The sequence below is a fragment of the Colobus angolensis genome, unplaced genomic scaffold, assembly GCF_000951035.1.
Source record: "Colobus angolensis palliatus isolate OR3802 unplaced genomic scaffold, Cang.pa_1.0 Scaffold627, whole genome shotgun sequence".
NCBI lineage: Eukaryota > Metazoa > Chordata > Mammalia > Primates > Cercopithecidae > Colobus > Colobus angolensis.
The window spans coordinates 185,890-204,421 of NW_012119899.1; the positions used below are offsets into that span (position 1 = coordinate 185,890).

Genomic DNA, 18,532 nt, shown 5'->3' on the forward strand with positions numbered 1-18,532 from the left:
AACATGGTAAACTATCTCTACTAAAAATATAAAAATTAGCCAGGCGTGGTGGTGTGCACCTGTAATCCCAGCTACTCGGGAGGCTAAGGCAGGAAAATCACTTGAACCTGGAAGGCAGAGGTTGCAGTGAGCCGAGATCAGGACACCACACTCCAGCCTGCTCAACAAGAGCAAAACTCTGTCTCGGAAAAAAACAAAAAACAAAACAACAACAACAAAAAAAAATAAGGATAACATTTATACAGGCAAACAAACATAGAAATAATTCCACTGGAAAAAAACATATGGCTGATTCATATTTCACTTTTCTCCACATTGTCTTAAATTGTACAAAGTTACATATTGTCATGCACAATTATGATATATACTACAAAATCAAAACACAAATAACGGATGTGTGGTGGCACACGCTAGAATATATAACACAAAAATATAAAATTGCAAAACAAAATTAAAACATGGAATGTAAAATTTAATTAGATACCATCAAGTAGATCAATATATTCATTAAGGAAATCTTAGAAGAATAAGGGAAAAAAATAATACAGTGGTTACTTGAAGATAAAGGGTGAGAACTTCCCAAATTTTGATGTAATAAAAGAAAAACATTGTAACCAAGAATATTTGATTTAAATTTATTTCCCTTTAAGAATAAGATGAAAATTAAAAATTTCCAAAATAAAAGGTGAGGGAGTTCATCACCACTAGCACAGTTCTACAAAAAAATGCTACATGGTGGCCACTGTAGCTTATACCTGTAATTCTACAGTTTTAGAAGGCCAAAGCTGTCACAACACTAAAGACCAGGAGACTCAGATCAGCCTGAATAATACAGCTGAGACTCTGCATGCCGGGCGCGGTGGCTCACGCCTGTAATCCCAGCACTTTGGGAGGCGGAGGCGGGAGGATCACAAGGTCAGAAAATCGAGACTATCCTGGCGAACATGGTGAAACCCTGTTTCTACTAAAAATACAAAACATTAGCCAGGCATGGTGGTGGACGCCTGTAGTCCCAGCTACTCCAGAGGCTGAGGCAGGAGAATGGTGTGAACCCGGGAGGCGGAGGTTGCAGTGAGCCAAGATCGCGCCACTACACTCCAGCCTGGGCAACAGAGTCAGACTTTGTCTCAACAAAAAGAAAAAAGAAATGGGCCAAGGCGCGGTGGCTCACGCCTGTAATCCCAGCACTTTGGGAGGCCGAGGTCAGGAGATCCAGACCATCCTGGCTAACATGGTGAAACCCTGTTTCTACTACAAATACGAAAAAAAAAAAAACAAACACAAAATTAGCTGGGCGTGGTGGGGGGGCGCCTGTAGTCCCAGCTACTCGGAAGGCTGAGGCAGGAGAATGGCGTGAACCCAGGAGGGGGAGCTTGCAGTGAGCCCAGAATGCACCACTGCACTCCAGCCTGGGCAACAGAGGGACACTCTGTCTCAACAATAACAACAACAACAAAAAAAGAAGGTAAAAGGAGTCAACTTTGTTTAAAAATAAAATAATACTGGACAGCATCATAAAACCATACATAAAAATAAAGCTGTCTATTAAATGTAAACATACAAATGTATAAATCTTTACTATCATAATGATGACGCATAAAACCGTTAAGAGGTCTTCTGTAGAATATTTAAAACAATAAAAATCTGCATAAATATGTTAATAAACAAAATAAATTTTAATATTAATAAACTGAAAAATAGAGGTATAATTTTTATATTCAATTGAAGTTGTCATGAGATTAACATAGATTGTTTTAATTTTTAGATGTTTTACGTGAACTCCATTTTTAACATGATATGTTAAAAATGGTTTAGCCGTGTCCCAACCCAAGACTCATCTTTAATTCCCATATGTTGTGCGAGGGACGTGGTAGCAAGTAATTGAATCATGGGGGCAGATCTTTTCTGTGCTGTTCTCATGATAGTGAATAAGTCTCATGAAATCTGAAGGCTTTATAAGGCAGTTTTCCTGCACAAGCTCTCTTTCTTTTGTCTGCCACCATGTGGGACATGCCTTTCACTTTCCACCATGATTGTGATGACTCCTCAGTCACACGAAACTGTAAGACCAATAAACCTCTTTCTTTTGTAAATTGCCCAGTCTGAGGTATGTCTTTATCAGCAGCATGAAAACAGACTTTTTCATTATGTTTTGATTATGAAGATAATATTTCTAGAAACTACACAAAATTTAAAAAATAATTCAAGCTTGTCACTATACAATTAAAAGGCAATAAAACAGTAAATAAGGAAAAACATACCACTCAAACACATAAAACAATAGCAATAAAACTAATAATTTCATTTTAAGAAATAATTTTAAATATAAATTAATTAAACTACTTAATAAAAAGAAATGTAATTATCAGGACTTTGGGAGATTAAGGTGGGCTGATCACTGGATCTCAGAAGTTTGAGACCAGTCTCAGCAAGGTGGCAAAACCCTGTCTCAACCAAAAATACAAAAACCTGGCAGGGCATGATGCTACACACTTGTAACCCAGCTACCTGAAAGGCTGAAATCAGAGAATTTTCTGAGTTTGGGAGGTTGAGGCTGCAGTGAGCCATGATCACAACACTGCAAACCAGCCTGGTGGTTGAGACAGTGCGACCCTATTTCAAGAACAAACGAGTAAGGCTGGGCGTCATGGCTGACACCTGTACTCCCAGCACTTTGGGAGGCTGAGTTCACCTGAGGAGTTCACCTGAGGAGTTCAAGACCAGCCTGGCCAATACGGTGAAACCCCGTCTCTACTAAAAACACAAAAATTCACCAGGCATGGTCGCACACACATGTGGTCCCAGCTGCTCAGGAGGCTGAGACAGGAGAATCACTTGAACCTAGGAGGCAGATGTTGCAGTGAGCCGAGATTGTGTCACTGCACTCTAGCCTGGGCAACAGAGTGAGACTTCATCTTGGAACAAATTAAAAAAATAAAAAAAATAAAAGTTTGATTATTTCCTTAAACCATATGTGGAAAAATCTTTTAATTGACATAAGAAGATAACGTTTTTTGTTTTTTTGAGTCAGAATCTCACTCCGTTGCCCAGGTTGGATGGAGTGCAGTGGCATGGTCTCTCCTCACTCCAAGCTCCGTCTCCTGGATTTAAGTTATTCTCCTGGCTTAGCCTCCCGAGTAGCTGGGATTACAGGCACCCACCACCATGCCTGGCTAATTTTTTGTATTTTTAGTAGAAACAGGGTTTCACCATATTGACCAGGCTGGTCTCAAACTCCTGACCTCATGATCCACCTCCCTCAGCCTCCCAAAGCACTAGGATTACAGGTGTGAGGCGCCACTCCAGGCCGCATAACTTCTTCATCATTTAAAAATATATAGGGGAAACACATGACAATAATCTTGGCGCCACTTTCTTAGATACAACATTAAATGCATAAGCAACAAAGAAAAAAACAGAAAAATCTATACTACACTTCAAACTTTCTGCACATCTAAGTAAACATTTAATAAAGGAATAGGACCTCATAGAAAATGGGTGAAAATATTTACAAATCACATGTGATAGGAGTCAATATTCAAAAAAATAAACAACTTTTAAAACTAAACAATGAATTTGAATGAATTTATTTAGAAATAGGCAAATAATTGAAATACATTTTCATCAAAAAACACAAATAAAAAATTTGAAAGGACACACAAAATTTCTCATTTCTAGAGAAATGCATAAAAATCACAATGAAAAAAAAATTCCCTCCCACCCATTTAAATGGCCACTATCAATTTTTTAAAAACACCAAATCTGTTGATGATGCAATAAAAGCCTTGGCCAGGCTGTAGTCCCAGCACTTCGGGAGGCTGATGCAGGCAGATTTCAAGGTCAGGAGTTCAAGACCAGCCTGAACAACATGGTGAAACCCCATCTCTACTAAAAATACAAAAATTGGCTAGATGTGGTGGCATGTGCCTGTAATCCCAGCTACTCAGGAGGCTGAGGCAGGAGAATTGCTTGAACCTGGGAGGTGGAGGTTGCAGTGAGTCAAGATCGTGCCACTGAACTCCAGCCTGGGTGACAAAGGGAGACTCCGTCTCAAAAAAAAGAAATCCATGTGAATTTTTGGTAGAAAACTAGGACACACATATTATTTTATAATGTTATAAATGTACTTCAAATAAAAATAAAACTATTATCAAATACAGCAATTACATTTATGAATCTATATCTAAAATATGCAACAAAAGACCTTGAAGACATGTTTGATACAATGGAATATTATTCAGCCTTAAAAAAAATCTTATCACATTTAAAGATACACTTTGAGAATATTATGTCCACTGAAATAAACCAGTTACAAAATAATGGATGTTATGATTTTACTTATATGAAATATATAAAATAGTCACACTCATAAAAACAGAAAGTGGAAGGGTGTTTTTCAAGGGCTGGAGAGAACATAAAACAAGTAAATGTTATTTAATGGATATTGAGTTTTAGTTTTAGAAGATGTAAAACTTCTAGAAGTCTTTTGCAAAACAACGTGAATATAGTTAACATGCCTGAAATATACAGGTTTTTTGTTTTTTGTTTTTTTTGAAACAGGGTCTCAATCTGTAACCCAAGATTGAATACAATGGCACAATTATGGCTCACTACAGCCTCACAATCCCAGGCTCAAGTAATCCTGCCCCTCAATCTCTAAAGTAGCTGGGACCACAGGTGTACACCACCATGCCTGGCTATTTTTTAGAAAAAAAAAAAAAAATGTTTATAGAGAGGGTGTCTCCATATTTTGCCCAGGTTTGTCTCAAACTTTTGGGCTCAAGCAATCCTCCTGTCCTGGCCTCTCAAAATCCTGGTTTTAAAGATGTGAGCCACCACTATGCCTGGCCCTTACACGTACATTTAAGTAGATTTAAGAAGGTAAATTATATGTTAAGTGTTTTTACAACAAATTTTTTTTTTTAAACTGGAAAAAATACAATATACATCTTTTTAAAAATTACCTTCAAATCATGAAAGTGTTTTTCTCACACAAAGGAAATACATATTTATCATTAAACACATGGTGAAAATAAGACTATTTCTAAGGCTACTCACTTAGACAAGATAAAACCAACATTGAAAATGAGCTAAGAGGCCGGGCACGGTGGCTCATGCCTGTAATCCCAGTACTTTGGGAGGCCAAGGCAAGCTGATCACCTGAGGTCAGGAGTTCGAGACCAGCCTGACCAACATGGCAAACCCTGTCTCTACTAAAAAAAATAAATAAATAAATACAAAATTAGCCGGGGATGGTGGCACATGCCTGTAAATCCCAGCTACTCAGGAAACTGAGGCTGGAGAATCACTTGAACCCAAGAGGCAGAGGTTGCAGTGAGCCGAGATCAGGCACTGCACTCTAGCCTTGGCAACAAGAGGAAAACTCTGTCTGAAAACAAAAAGAAAAGAAAAAGAAAATGAGCTAAGAAAGAATATATACAATATATACAAGTAAACTACAACCAAATTTGGGTTATACTTGTAGCTATAAACACACACATATAATCTGACTGTGACAGACATATGGCTCATTTATCTTTTAATTAAACCAGACACTGACTTAAAGTATACAAACAGAATTGTAAATTGTCTAAAATTATAATGCATGAAATCGACAGACACAATAAACTGATATTAAGAAACTTGCACTAAAAAAAAAACACTGATATAGAACCGTAAGACAATAATGAAAGAAATGTTTACTCATAAAATCTAGTTGGCAACAATAATGTACATTAACAAATAATTTGTCTAGATAACTGCGATGTTTGACTATAACTGTGCATTCAGGGAAGGCAGGCGTTTTAAATTACTGGCATCTGTTATGTGGCAATAAAATTTTAGACAAAATGCAGTAAAATCGTAAATAGGAGATGCTAATGAGAAACTTTTAATAGATAAGCATTTGACAGATAAGATAGTCAATTTTTATGTTTTAAATATATGTTATTTTACACAAAAAACTACTGTAATCCAAGTTTAGAAGCAAAGAATAGTCTTACATCGCTAAATTATGTATATATTTAGCAGAATATGGTTAGAGCCTCACATATAAAACAAATATTGGGGGAATAAATTATGTTATTATTTAGATATAGGCTGATAAAAGTGGTTGAAATTTCTATAATTCCTTTTTTTTTTTTTTTGAGACGGAGTCTCCGCTCTGTCTCCCAGGCTAGAGTGCAGTGGCACGATATTAGCTCACTGCAACCTCCACCTCCCAGGTTCAAGCGATTCTCCTGCCTCAGCTTCGCTAGTGGCTGGGACTACAGGCAAGTGCTGCCACGCCTGGCTAATTTTTTGTATTTTTAGTAGGGATGGGGTTTCATTGTGTTAGCCAGGATGGTCTCGATCTCCTGACCTCGTGATCCAGTCGCCTCAGTCTCCCAAAGTGCTGGGATTACAGGCATGAGTCACTGTACCCGGCTCTATAATTCCTTTTTGCTTGCCTGCATACTAGTTATCTAATTCAGGCACAACGTGTATATTCTAGTATATTTCCCTAAATGTCTGACTCTAAAATTACAGACAAATTTGAAGTAGAAAATAGTAAAAATTTATATGGAGAGTGACATTAATAAGATAAAAAATTAAAGGTGCCCTATTTGCTTATTCTCCAACAGCAAGAAAATTTGTCAGCCATTGCTGACAAAAATGCCTTTATGAGAGAACCAGGCATCATGGTTCACACCTGTAATGACAGCTACATGGTACATAAAAGTTGGAGAATTGCTTTCGATCAAAATATTAAGACCTGCCTGGGTTATGTTACAAGACCCCAGATCAAAAATAAGTGCCTTTAAAAGTAACTCTGAGATCCAGGAAAGGAGTTGTGAAACTCTGCTAAAGCCCAAGATTGAAGGTAATCCTTTTTAGAAGGCAGGCCCTTATTCAGGTGGCAAACTACAGAACTACTGTTTTTGGCTACAGACAAGAAATTGTTCTACCGAACTTGGTTCCCCTGAGTATTTTAAACTTACTCTGTAAATGTCCCAAACTCTTCCCAGTCACAGTGTGGGGGAGGTCCTGCCTTTCCAGAGGCCTGGAGAAAGATACCCATTTATAGCCATGCTGGCAGGCCTGCAGACCTTGACCCTTACTGTGGTCCCAGGAGCACTTCCATGACTCAGTTCCAGCTCCCTGAGCCATAGTTCACGGCCAGTTTTGCCTATGTGGAAACCCAAAGCTACCTGGGAAAATCCGCTCTTGTACTTGTCATCCACATCCTGATATAAAACCCATCATAGGCAGGCCTGACTGCAGAAACCTGCCCTTAGGTCTGCCCTGCAGAGCAAAGTCCTGAAGGATATTCACTCTGTCCAAAAATTAAATGAGAATTACAACTATCCAAGCTCCTTTTAACAAGACAACTAAAGGTGGACCCTTGTGCAAACTCAGCAGCCTTAAGGCCAAGCTACAATCCTGCTTTACTACAAATCCAGAGGGCATTTTATCACTCTGTGGGCCCAACAAAAATACATTTTTACTTTCTGAATCCAGTTTATAAAAACTTGAAGAGGTGTTTGCTCCTTCAAAAAAAATTTTTTTTTTTGAGACGGAGTCTCGCTGTGTTGCCCAGGCTGGGGTACAGTGGCGCGATCTCGGTTCACTGTAAGCTCCGCCTCCCAGGTACACGCCATTCTTCTTAGTCAGCCTCCCAAGTAGCTGGGACTACAGGCGTCCGCCGCCACGCCCAGCTAATTTTTTGTATTTTTAGTAGACACGGGGTTTCACAGTGTTAGCCAGGATGATCTCGATCTCCTGACCTGGTGATCCACCCACCTCGGCCTCCCAAAGTGCTGGGATTACAGGCGTGAGCCACTGCACCCGACTGCTCCTTCAAATTTAGACACTAATGCAAAACTAGCTTCTATTTTAACACAGCGCTCGAAGTATATGGAAGGCAAAATAGTCAAAAGAAAAATTTAAAGTCATTGAAATTGAAGACCAACAAGTAAAATGTTGCTGTTTGTAGATCATCTAATCATATATAGATACAGATATAAATATAGTATACTAAAACCTGTTTAAACTAATGAATACACTCAGTTAATTAGCAAAATATAAAATTAATGTACAAGTATAAGTTATGGTTCCATACACTTAAAACAAACTATCTGATAAAATAGAGGAAAAAAACAATCTTATATACAATAGCAATGAAATAATCAATTTTCGAACAAATTTAAACAAGGAGTTCATAAATCTTTTAAGTGAAAGATATATCAATGAACAAAATTAGAGAAGACACAAATACATTTTAAAATATTTTATTTCTATTGAAAGAATAAGTATTGATTTCTATTGAAAGAATAAGTATTGTGAAACTGCTATATTATCCAAAGTGACCTGTAGATTCAATGAACTCCCTATCAAAATTTCAGTGTTTTTCTTCACAGTAATAAAAAATACAATCCTAAAATATACATGAAACTACAATAAACTTTGAATAGCCAAAGCAATCTTGAGGAAAAAGAAGGAAGCAGAAGGACATCCTACTTTGTAATTTCAAACTAGATTTCAAGACTACAGTAATGAAAACTGGGATGAAATGTACAGGAAAAAAAAAAAAAACAATAGAACAGAAACTACTACTGTCACACATTTCAGATGTGATGCAAAAAGAGAACTTAAAAAACAGTTTAACAGAGTATCTCAAAATTATGGAGATATCTGTCTGTCCACAAAACAAGAAAAAAGAAGTCAGACTGCACACTCTTTTGTATGCCATGAACAGTACTTTCACTGTCACTGTAAACTTGAAGGAAGATCACCAAAGGGAAATAAGAATCCTGAGAGAATTTAAAAGCATAAGACAGAAGATGCCCCTATGTGAGAGTATAATTAAAAAAATTTTTTTTAGGCTTCCCAGAAATTGTTTCCTTTGGAACACAGCTTCCCAAATTAAAGAGTGGCTTTCTTCTTGACTTTGGACCTCTCAACCACGTCATCTGTTGTATTCATTCTCACCTACCTGGGGACTCATCCACCATCTCATGTCGTGTCATATTCCAGGGCTCTTTTCCTTGCTCCAGACAGGTGATCAGGTCTGGCTTAGAGACGGCAATACCTGTTTTATTAAAAATAACTAACATGAATCTTGCTCATATTCTCCAATTACCAACTTAGTAATGTGCTCAGCAAAGAGGATACAATAGAATATTCTAACAACTTTATTCCAATATACTAATTTATAAAAGAGATTTTTAAATATTCAGAAAATATTTTAATTTTTTAGGTTCTTAATTTCACTGCCTGGTACTACTGAATGAAATTTGGTGGTGCCAATTAGATTTTAAGGTATAACAGTATTTCATGCCACTAAACTTCTGAAATTAGCCTTAATCTAAAGTGCAGGACACAGATCAGCTCAGGAGTGTGGAAAGTTCAGGTCAAAACGAAACATCTTGAAATTCCTTTCTACATAGACAAAGCTTGAAGTTTAAAAAACAGAAAACAAACAAACAAAAAAACAGAGATCTGAAAGCATAAATTACCAGAAAACATTCTACAAAAGAGAAATGAAAGCTTTAGTTTACATTAGGAATTTTGTATTAAAGTTATCCTCACCCAGGAAGGCCAGGTTTCTGTAGTTCTCTAACATCACATTTCTATATAAATTCTGCTGTGCAATATCCAGGTGTTGCCACTCCTCCAGAGAGAATTCTATGGCCACATCCCTAAATGTCAACACTCCCTGAAAAACACACACACACACACATATTTACCAAGTGGCTATGGGCAGAATTTTTCATGTGATTCAAGGTAAAATTACAGTAAACAGAACTGATTCTGACTTATAAGAGTGATTGAAATTATCCAATAAAACAATTGTCAACACATAAACATTTTCTAATGTATTCTCTAACTCTGAGAAAAGACAGTGGAAAAATATTCACAACATCAGTGTATATATGATAATTGTCTGGATGATAAAATGTAAAATTGAGGGCATAAACACTAACATACATTTTTGAGTGCTATATTTACATAATACAGAATCAGTTATGTATATTTTTCAGAAGAAAAAGACATAGTTCTTTATATTTTTCAGACAAAATAGACATCTTGAGTTAGAAGGTTCACTCAAATTTTAATGTGTACAATAAACTGGACATCTTGTTAATGCAGATTTCTTTTTTTTTAGGAGATCTGAAATAAAGTCTGAGTTACTGAATCTCTGCCAAGCTCAGCAGTAATGCCAATGTTTTGGCCCCAAAAGACTATTTTGTCAAACATCCAGTAAGTGGAAGAGCCTGTGGTTTTTTGTTTGTTTGTTTGTTTCAGTTTTTCTAGCCTGTAAACAAAGATGAGTGCTTTCATTTACCAAAGAAAAATAAATGCAAAAAAAATGTTAAAAAAAAAAAAAAAAAGGGCAGCCAGATTAAATGTGATGGTTTATGCACATCAGTTCCATAAAGATGCTTAATGAAGAACAGAAAAATAACTCTATAGTGAAAAAAATCTGTCAGAGATATTATTAAGTGGGTTATTAACATCAACATCAACTGCACTAGGACAAGTTTTTATAGTGTGCTGATGCACCCAGAAGGACATGGCATTACTACTGAGATATTGTCCCCACTAAAGTAAATTACAGTCTGAATTTAACCATAAAAAAAATCAGTTTTATGGAAAGTTCAAGATACAGATATCTTTCATGTTCTGCAATTTTTAATAGTGATTTTAAGTAGTCTTTCTATGGCACCCTAATAAGGAGGTATCTCTTGATAATTTTTTCAGAACTTTCTGGGTAATAAATGCCATCCTGTTTAAATGACCATTTTCTTAATTGTGTAATGCATACAGATAATAAAGAACACAGACAGAACCTCAACATTACACATTCTACATCTTTACTAAGAACCCCAGGGTTTCCCCATAGAAATATTAAGTATCCACACCTCTCCATGTTCAACAGCCACAAGGAGAACATTTTTAATATTGCAGATCACAAATTCATGGTAAGAATTCCGCATGGCATATAAGAAGCCATGATGTAGAGAAGGCTCTGGTATATAGAAAAATTTTTCAGACACCCTTAACTATCACAAACATTTTTAAAAGTAGTTAAGATAAACTCATTAGGGAGAAAAAACACAGGTATAGAAGTGAAGATTTGCAAGTACTAAATGCATGACATTCCAAAAAGCAGAGTAGACACAGCTCTTGATCTAAGACACGTTTAGCTGAAGAAAAGTCACTTTTTCTCTTTCTCCTCCTCCTTTAGAATTCTTTCTCAGATGAGATTTTCTGAACTAATTACACCTGCATCTTGAGAATATGCCTTAAAAATTCTGAGCACCACATGTTCACCTGTTACCACCACACTCAAAGTCAGAAGGCCCAAGACAGAAAAATTCTACCCGTTTCTGTCCTTTATAACAATAAAGATTCAGGAACAATGAGCTGCTCCACAGAGATAAAAATTTAAGTTTCTCTTTTTTATGTCCCTAGGTGCTCTCCCCTGTTACAAACACCGGCAATTTCTGCTACAGTAATAGAAATATTGAATCCCAGCATTTTGGGAGGCCAAGGCAGGTGGACACCTGAGGTCAGGAGTTCGAGACCAGCCTGGCCAACAGGGTGAAACGCCGTCTCTATCAAAAATACAAAACTTAGCTGGGCATGGTGGCAAGCACCTGTAATCCCAGCTACTCGGGAGGCTGAGGCAGGAGAATCGCTTGAACCCGGGAGGCAGAGGTTGCAGTGAGCCGAGATCGTGCCATTCATAAAACTCCAGCCTGGGTGAGAGAGCGAGACTCCATCTCAAAAAAAGAGAAAAAAAGGGCAAGAAATATTGTCCACAGTGTCCTGTCCTTATCAAACCCAAACAGAATAGGTTCCTGGACCATTCTTTAGTGCAAAGGCGGAACTTAACTCTGATGAATGTATCTTGAACTCCACGTATTTGGTTCTGGCACCTGAGAGTCACATGAGGCACTTAATTAAAACAAATAGATGCTTTCACCCAGAACAGAAACTGTGAAACGGGTACAAGTAAAGAGATTTCTGTGAATTGGTCATGAGATTCTAATTAGCAGCCTGAGCTTATAACCACTTACCTAAGCATTGTCATTCTAGCTTTAATGAGCTTATAAATCACTTAGTAAACATGGCCCCACTCTATGTAATGTGATTCTGCAGGTTTGGAAATGGACCATAAATGGGTGTTCTAAACAAGTCTTCTATCAATGCTGGTGTCACTCTCTCTGGGTTCATTATTAGCATTAGTCAGAAAAATGAGGCACAGCACAGAGCTCCTTACACTCAGCAGTTTTGTAACAACACAAATACTTCTGATGCAAATGAAGGCAACCATTCTCTATCTTAAAGTATCATATTATTTTCTAGCTCTTTAAAGTTTACAGAGAAAACAGAAAGCAGCAACCTCTGAGTAAGTCTGCATTTGGAAAACAACATGTGCACATGTCCTAATGCAATGTTTATTAAGCAGGTACTATGTGATCAACAGGATGTTACAAAGCACTGTGATAGCACATTATTTGATTCTAATGACACCCTGTGAGTTGATACTAAGTGTCCAATAAGTCCAAGGATTTAGAATAAAGACCCAGCATTTTTATTTCCTCTTCTGTTTATCTTTCATTGATTTTTTTTAAATGCACAGAATAAAACCTAAATGCAGACAGTTGAGAAGGATACAAATAGAGTTTAATGAAATGTAGATGAATTTTTATTGTGTTTATATTTGCTATTTTGTGACTTGTGAATCAACTACTATATCTGCAGGAACAGAAAACAAGCTGCTAAATGGAATGTCTCTGTAAACACTGGTTTTAATATAAAATTAATAAATTAAGACCCTATAATACATGTTGTATTTTCCATTTATCTGCCATTGGGTTTCAGAAAATTGTGAGCACCAACTCTAAAAAGGCAACAGGATTCATCACCCAAAACTCTGATCTCTTCTAGTTAGTTGTGTGAGGCAAGACTCCAGGGTAGGGAAAGACCTAAATAAGGCCTTCAAAAAGGGTGAATCTGAACAGGGCTGGGGGAGGGTGTAGAGCTGATGTAAAATTCTGTTCTTGATGCCACTGGGGGGTATTTTTATTTCTGTTTCTTTTTTTTTAAGCTTACCTAAAAGAAAAAAAAAAAAAAAACTTAAATCTGAAGAGTTTGTGTAATTTTAATCGTTTTTAGCCCCACTGCCCTCTCAATTTTTTATCACATACTAATAAGCAATTTAAACAAATCCCTTAAGGTTTTCTAGAATAATTTTTAGAAGATAAGTATTCTTAGCAAGGCAAAAAAATAAGTAACTTTGCTTATTAATATATGCTCAGGTATAGACATCAGAAGTCACAATATAAAGAAAATGGCCCAAATAAAGCCCATATTTTTGCACACATCTATTTATTGTACCCACCATGATGCATAATTAAATCATTTATTCAGTTGCTAGTCTAGACTAAAAGTTCCTGCATGGTAGGGACCATGACTGCTTCATCTATTTTTCTAATGACTATATGAAATGGAAGCAATTAGTTTATCTGTTTGAGTCTGCAGACCTCCTCCTTGTTTTTCATCCAAGTATCAGGGAACTGGAGAAACCCTCATCTGGGTACCAACCAAAGACATCTCTTGTATGAGGGGAGGAACAACCACAGGATGATTCATTTCATTTATACTAAGACAGAAGCAAAATTAACCAGTCTTGTCAGCCTGACGCAATTCTGTTCTGGAGATTCTCAAATGTCTCAAAGATGCCTAGGTGATTGTGAGAGCATTTCCAGTGACTCTGGGCTGACGGTTCAATAATAAGCCAGCAGGAGAGACTCAGGCTGATTCTAAATAGAAAATGGAAGTACCTTGGTGGAGCTTCAGAACCTGGATCACCTGTCCTGATTAGCTAGCTTTTGGGTATGCAGAAGTGCAAGAATACTCTAGTATCACATTCTCCAGGTAGGTATAGTTGTGCTCAGGAATCTAGCTACTTTGTGGCCTTGATCTCTCACTCCTCAGATGCTTGTTTATACTTAGAGATTCTGCCATCAGATTCTATTTACACCTGGAGCCTCTCACATAACTAGCAGGTGAACACACAAGATGTGAAAAAGTCAAAGAGCCACACTCTCAAAGGAGGGATCTAAAATGTCTATGTTGACATCTCACAATGCAGAAAATGCATCCTGATGGTTTTCTGTATATTCTCAATCTAAAGTCAGACCCTGTTTTGTAAAAAAAGGAACAGAAATAAAAAGGCAGAGACCAGACCTTATTCGCAGATTCTAAATAAAATAAACATCACTCTGCATTTTTGGCTGTTACAGAAAGTGGAATACAATCAAAAGATCTACTCATAGAGGCTGCTCTTGAAAATTCTAAGTAATATTTTACCTAAACAAAGGCTGATACAGGTTGGGTCTCATGGCTCATGCCTGTAATTCCAGCATTTTGGGAGGCCAAAGCAGGTGGATCCCCTAAGGTCGAAGATCACCTGAGGTCAGGAGTTTGAGACCAGCCTGACCAACATGGAGAAACCCCATCTCTACTAAAAATACAAAATTAGCTGGGGAAGGTGGCCCATGCCTGTAATCCCAGCTACTTGGGAGGCAGAGGTAGGAGAACCATTTGAACTCGGGAGGCAGAGGTTGCGGTGAGCCAAGATCAAGCTATTGCACTCCAGCCTGGGTAACTAGAGCAAAACTCCGTCTAAACAAAAAAAAAAAAACTGACACAACATGACTAAAAGTAGACGGTTTATTTGGGCCAAGTATTGTAACTTGAGAAGAAATATTCAAGATGCCTGGAATTTACACTTTGATTAGCAGCAGTTACAAGTGGATTTGCGAAGGCAAAAAAAAAGAGAGATACACAAACTTGTTTGTCAAAAATTCTAGTTTAAATAAATAACTTTAATTATTGATTGACTGTACACTAAGGGTAAGGGTATACCATATACTGTCCAGTGTGTCATTATTAATTTAACTTACACCTACTTGTGGCAATAGTGAATAGTTTCAAGAGATGAATACACAGTTGAAGGAAGGGAGAAAGACGTAATTGTGCTCTATTTTAATGTCTGAGTTTCATAAGTAAAAATAGTTGCATTCTCGAACAAAAGTTTTGGATTTTTTTTTTTTCTCTCTCAAATTTCAAGACCTAGATTTAGAATTTAGAGCTGCAGACTTAGGTCCCAGATGGGTGGAGTAGCAGCAGTTGTTACCTGCAATTGTGAGCATTTTAGCGAGAGAAGGAAAAGAGAAGTGGAGATTCTCATGTCTCCATATCAACTCAATGCACACTGTTACTATGATCAGGTTTCTGGGCTCCACGGTCTCTGAATCAGTTTCAGTTCTGAAGATACAAGAGTCACTGAATGAAGTAAAATGATTAATATCTGCTCTATAAAGTTTGCAGAAATCTGGTCTAGCCACTCTAGATACCAAATAGGCAGAGACACAATTCTGCCTGCATCTTTAGGTGACAGCATGCACTTTACAGCATAATTGTGAGTTGACTGGAAGACTATGAGGGAAAGTCCCCTCTACAGTAAAGCTTGGTTGGTACCTTATGTGTTTATAATATGTCTGGTAATTCTAGACAGCGTTTGGAAAATATAATTTTTAAAAAATTCTCTTTAGCCCCAGAGAAACCACAATCATATAACAGAAAGAAAACTGTTTCATTACACAATTAAATCTGAATGTCACATATATTACAGTCAGTCTACTTAATAGATTGAAAAGACAGAAAGACAGTTACCATGATTAGTTCACAAGCAGAAGATTTTACAGCACCATGTCATACATAGTTCATCCTAAATTCACCTGGTCACTGGGGAGGCCATCCATGTATACTAATTGGCTATATTCAATGACAAAATAAGCTTTTCATATCTTCATGACAGAAGGTAGTTTTGCAACTTCAAGCCAGGTAACTGCTTAAGGTAGACTTTCACTATTCTACAATAGTGATTGAATAGGGTGCTATCCTTTTGGCTACTTGCATTTTAAATCAGTAGCTCTCTACTCCCTGAGGACTGGGCTAGAGCACTCTTGCTTCACCTCTTCTGGTGGCCAGAGCCCTCTTTTGTTTCCTACCACCTGCCACTGATGTACAGCCCACAGCACAGGGCTCACGGCTGGCAGCTCACATCTTAGGTGAATGCCAATTGTCACAGCAGCAATTCAGTGTCACATCAAAGAGTGAAGCCTGGCTGGGCACAGTGGCTCATGCCTGTTATCCTAGCACTTTGGGAGGCTGAGGCTGGTGGATCATGAGGTCAGGAGTTTGAGACCAGCCTGGCCAACATAGTGAAACTCCATCTCTACCAGAAAAAAAAAAAAATAGCTGGGCGTGCTGGTGGGCACCTGTAATTTCAGCTGCTTGGAGGCTGAGCCAGAGAATTGCTTGAACCTAGGAGGCAGAGGTTGCAGGGAGCTGAGATCGTGTCACTGCACTCCAGCCTGGGAGACAGGGCAAGACTTTGTCTCAAAAAAAACAAAAAAGAGTGACGCCTGAGCTGCAGAAGGAGAGCCTGCAGGCCTCTTGGGTAGAACTGCACCTTCACAATATGGTAATGAGAGCATTATTTAAGCCACAGTTTCTATTTATAATGGTTACATGGAAAAAATACTGCTGGATTTCCAGCATGCATCCAAATAAAGATAGCTCCAAGAGTTCTCACTGTGATAGCCCATGTCTTTCAGAGATATTATGGGATACTAATAGGGATTCTAAAACAGACATACGAAGCATTCAAAAGAAAAACAGCTCTCACTCCAAGAAAGATTATACTGAGAAAAAAAGGAAGTTAAAAGCCTCTTTAAAAAAAACCTGAGATTAGATATAAGATTGATCAAGTCAGCCAGAAAATATTCCTCTAAAAAGAATTTCTCTCTAAATACCTAGAGTGCATAGCTACTCTCAGCATGAGTAACGTGAGTATTATGAAGGGGGCATATTATCAGTGGAATTTTAAGTTTTTATTCATCTCTGCTGCTCTCATCTAGCCACTGAAGGCAGAATCTATATTGAAATATATTTGACAACTTCCACCAGTACTTTTGACAAAAAATTAAAATCTGACTGTGATAGTACAATGGAATATATGTGAGCCTGCAACATAGCTTACTAGAGAGTTATTACAGTTTTTGGGTGGCCACATCACTAGCCTTTATTTGTCCTGTAATAGCAGCATTCCAATTTGTGAAATGAAAGACACTAACATTATGCTTACTTATAATTATCCCTATTGGTTAAATTAATAAGCCTATCAGACTAGCATCTACTGTAAAAATTTTGTAGTAAATTTTCTTTGGATATTAAACATAAATATGTAAGTATGAATAATTTTAACGTACTACTCATGATGTATGTGGAATCTTTAAAATTTTTCTGTAACTATAATTCAGTTCAAAAACTACATTTCAAAAGTATGAATCACAACACTAAAATAGCTATTTAAGGAATTCATTTAAAGTAAATACTATGGCTTTATTCATATTATTGTAGAAAATACTAGTGAACGTATATGAATGAGACTGTCTACAAACACTGCACATAACTATACTAATTGTACTGAAGTAATAAATAGAAACCAAGGTATGACAATAGACTCCACTGTTCAGTTTATAAACTGAACTTTTGTTTGTTTGCTTGTTTTTTTTTTTTTTTTTTGAGGCGGAGTCTCGCTCTGTCGCCGGACTGGAGTGCAGTGGCCGCATCTCAGCTCACTGCAAGCTCCGCCTCCCGGGTTTAAGCCATTCTCCTGCCTCCCGCCACCTCGCCCGGCTAGTTTTTGTATTTTTAGTAGAGACGGGGTTTCACCGTGTTAGCCAGGATGGTCTCGATCTCCTGACCTTGTGATCCGCCCGTCTCGGCCTCCCAAAGTGCTGGGATTACAGGCTTGAGCCACCGCGCCCGGCCGCTTGTTTTTTTAATTTTATTTTTGAGACAGAGTTTTGCTCTTGCTGCCCAGGCTGGAGTGCAATGACATGATCTCAGCTTACCACAACCTCTGCCTCCCAGGTTCAAGCAACTATCCTGACTCAGCCTCCCGAATACCTGGGATTACAGGCATGCGCCACCCTGCCCTGCTAATTTTATATTTTTAGTAGAGATGGGGTTTCTCCATGTTGGTCAGGCTGGTCTCGAACTCCTAACCTCAGGTGATCTGCCCACCTCAACCTCCCAAAATCCTGGGATTACAGGCATAAGCCACCACATCCGGCCATAAACTAAACTCTTTTTGCTTTTGTAGTATAAATACTTCAGCCTGCAAACAATCACCATGGATAATCAGGTTTCTGTCAAACAACTTACTCAGTATCTTTTAATCTTTATAATTCTGTATTGCTAAATTTCATCTATTTTTATGCTCAGCTTTTGTGTGCTTTTGGAATGAGCTTTACTCTGAACAAATCTGTGTCAACTTTAAAAGACTAAAAATCATAATAATCTTTTGCCAAAGCAAAAACAAAGCAATTAATCTCAGGTCCCAGATAAAGACAATCCTGAGACAAAAAATATGACAAAAGGTTTATTTTGCTGTTAATATGAC

The 18,532-nt window shown here is 37.6% G+C and overlaps 1 protein-coding gene across 1 annotated transcript in view; it reads right to left on the reverse strand.

Moving 5' to 3' along the window:
* Positions 1 to 18,532, reverse strand: part of LOC105527487 (zinc finger protein 254-like) — a 41,772-nt gene that overhangs the window by 13,230 nt on the left and 10,010 nt on the right. The window contains 2 exon segments of the mRNA XM_011963807.1: positions 8,975 to 9,070; positions 9,571 to 9,697. Of these exon segments, the coding sequence (XP_011819197.1) occupies positions 8,975 to 9,070; positions 9,571 to 9,697 (223 nt within the window).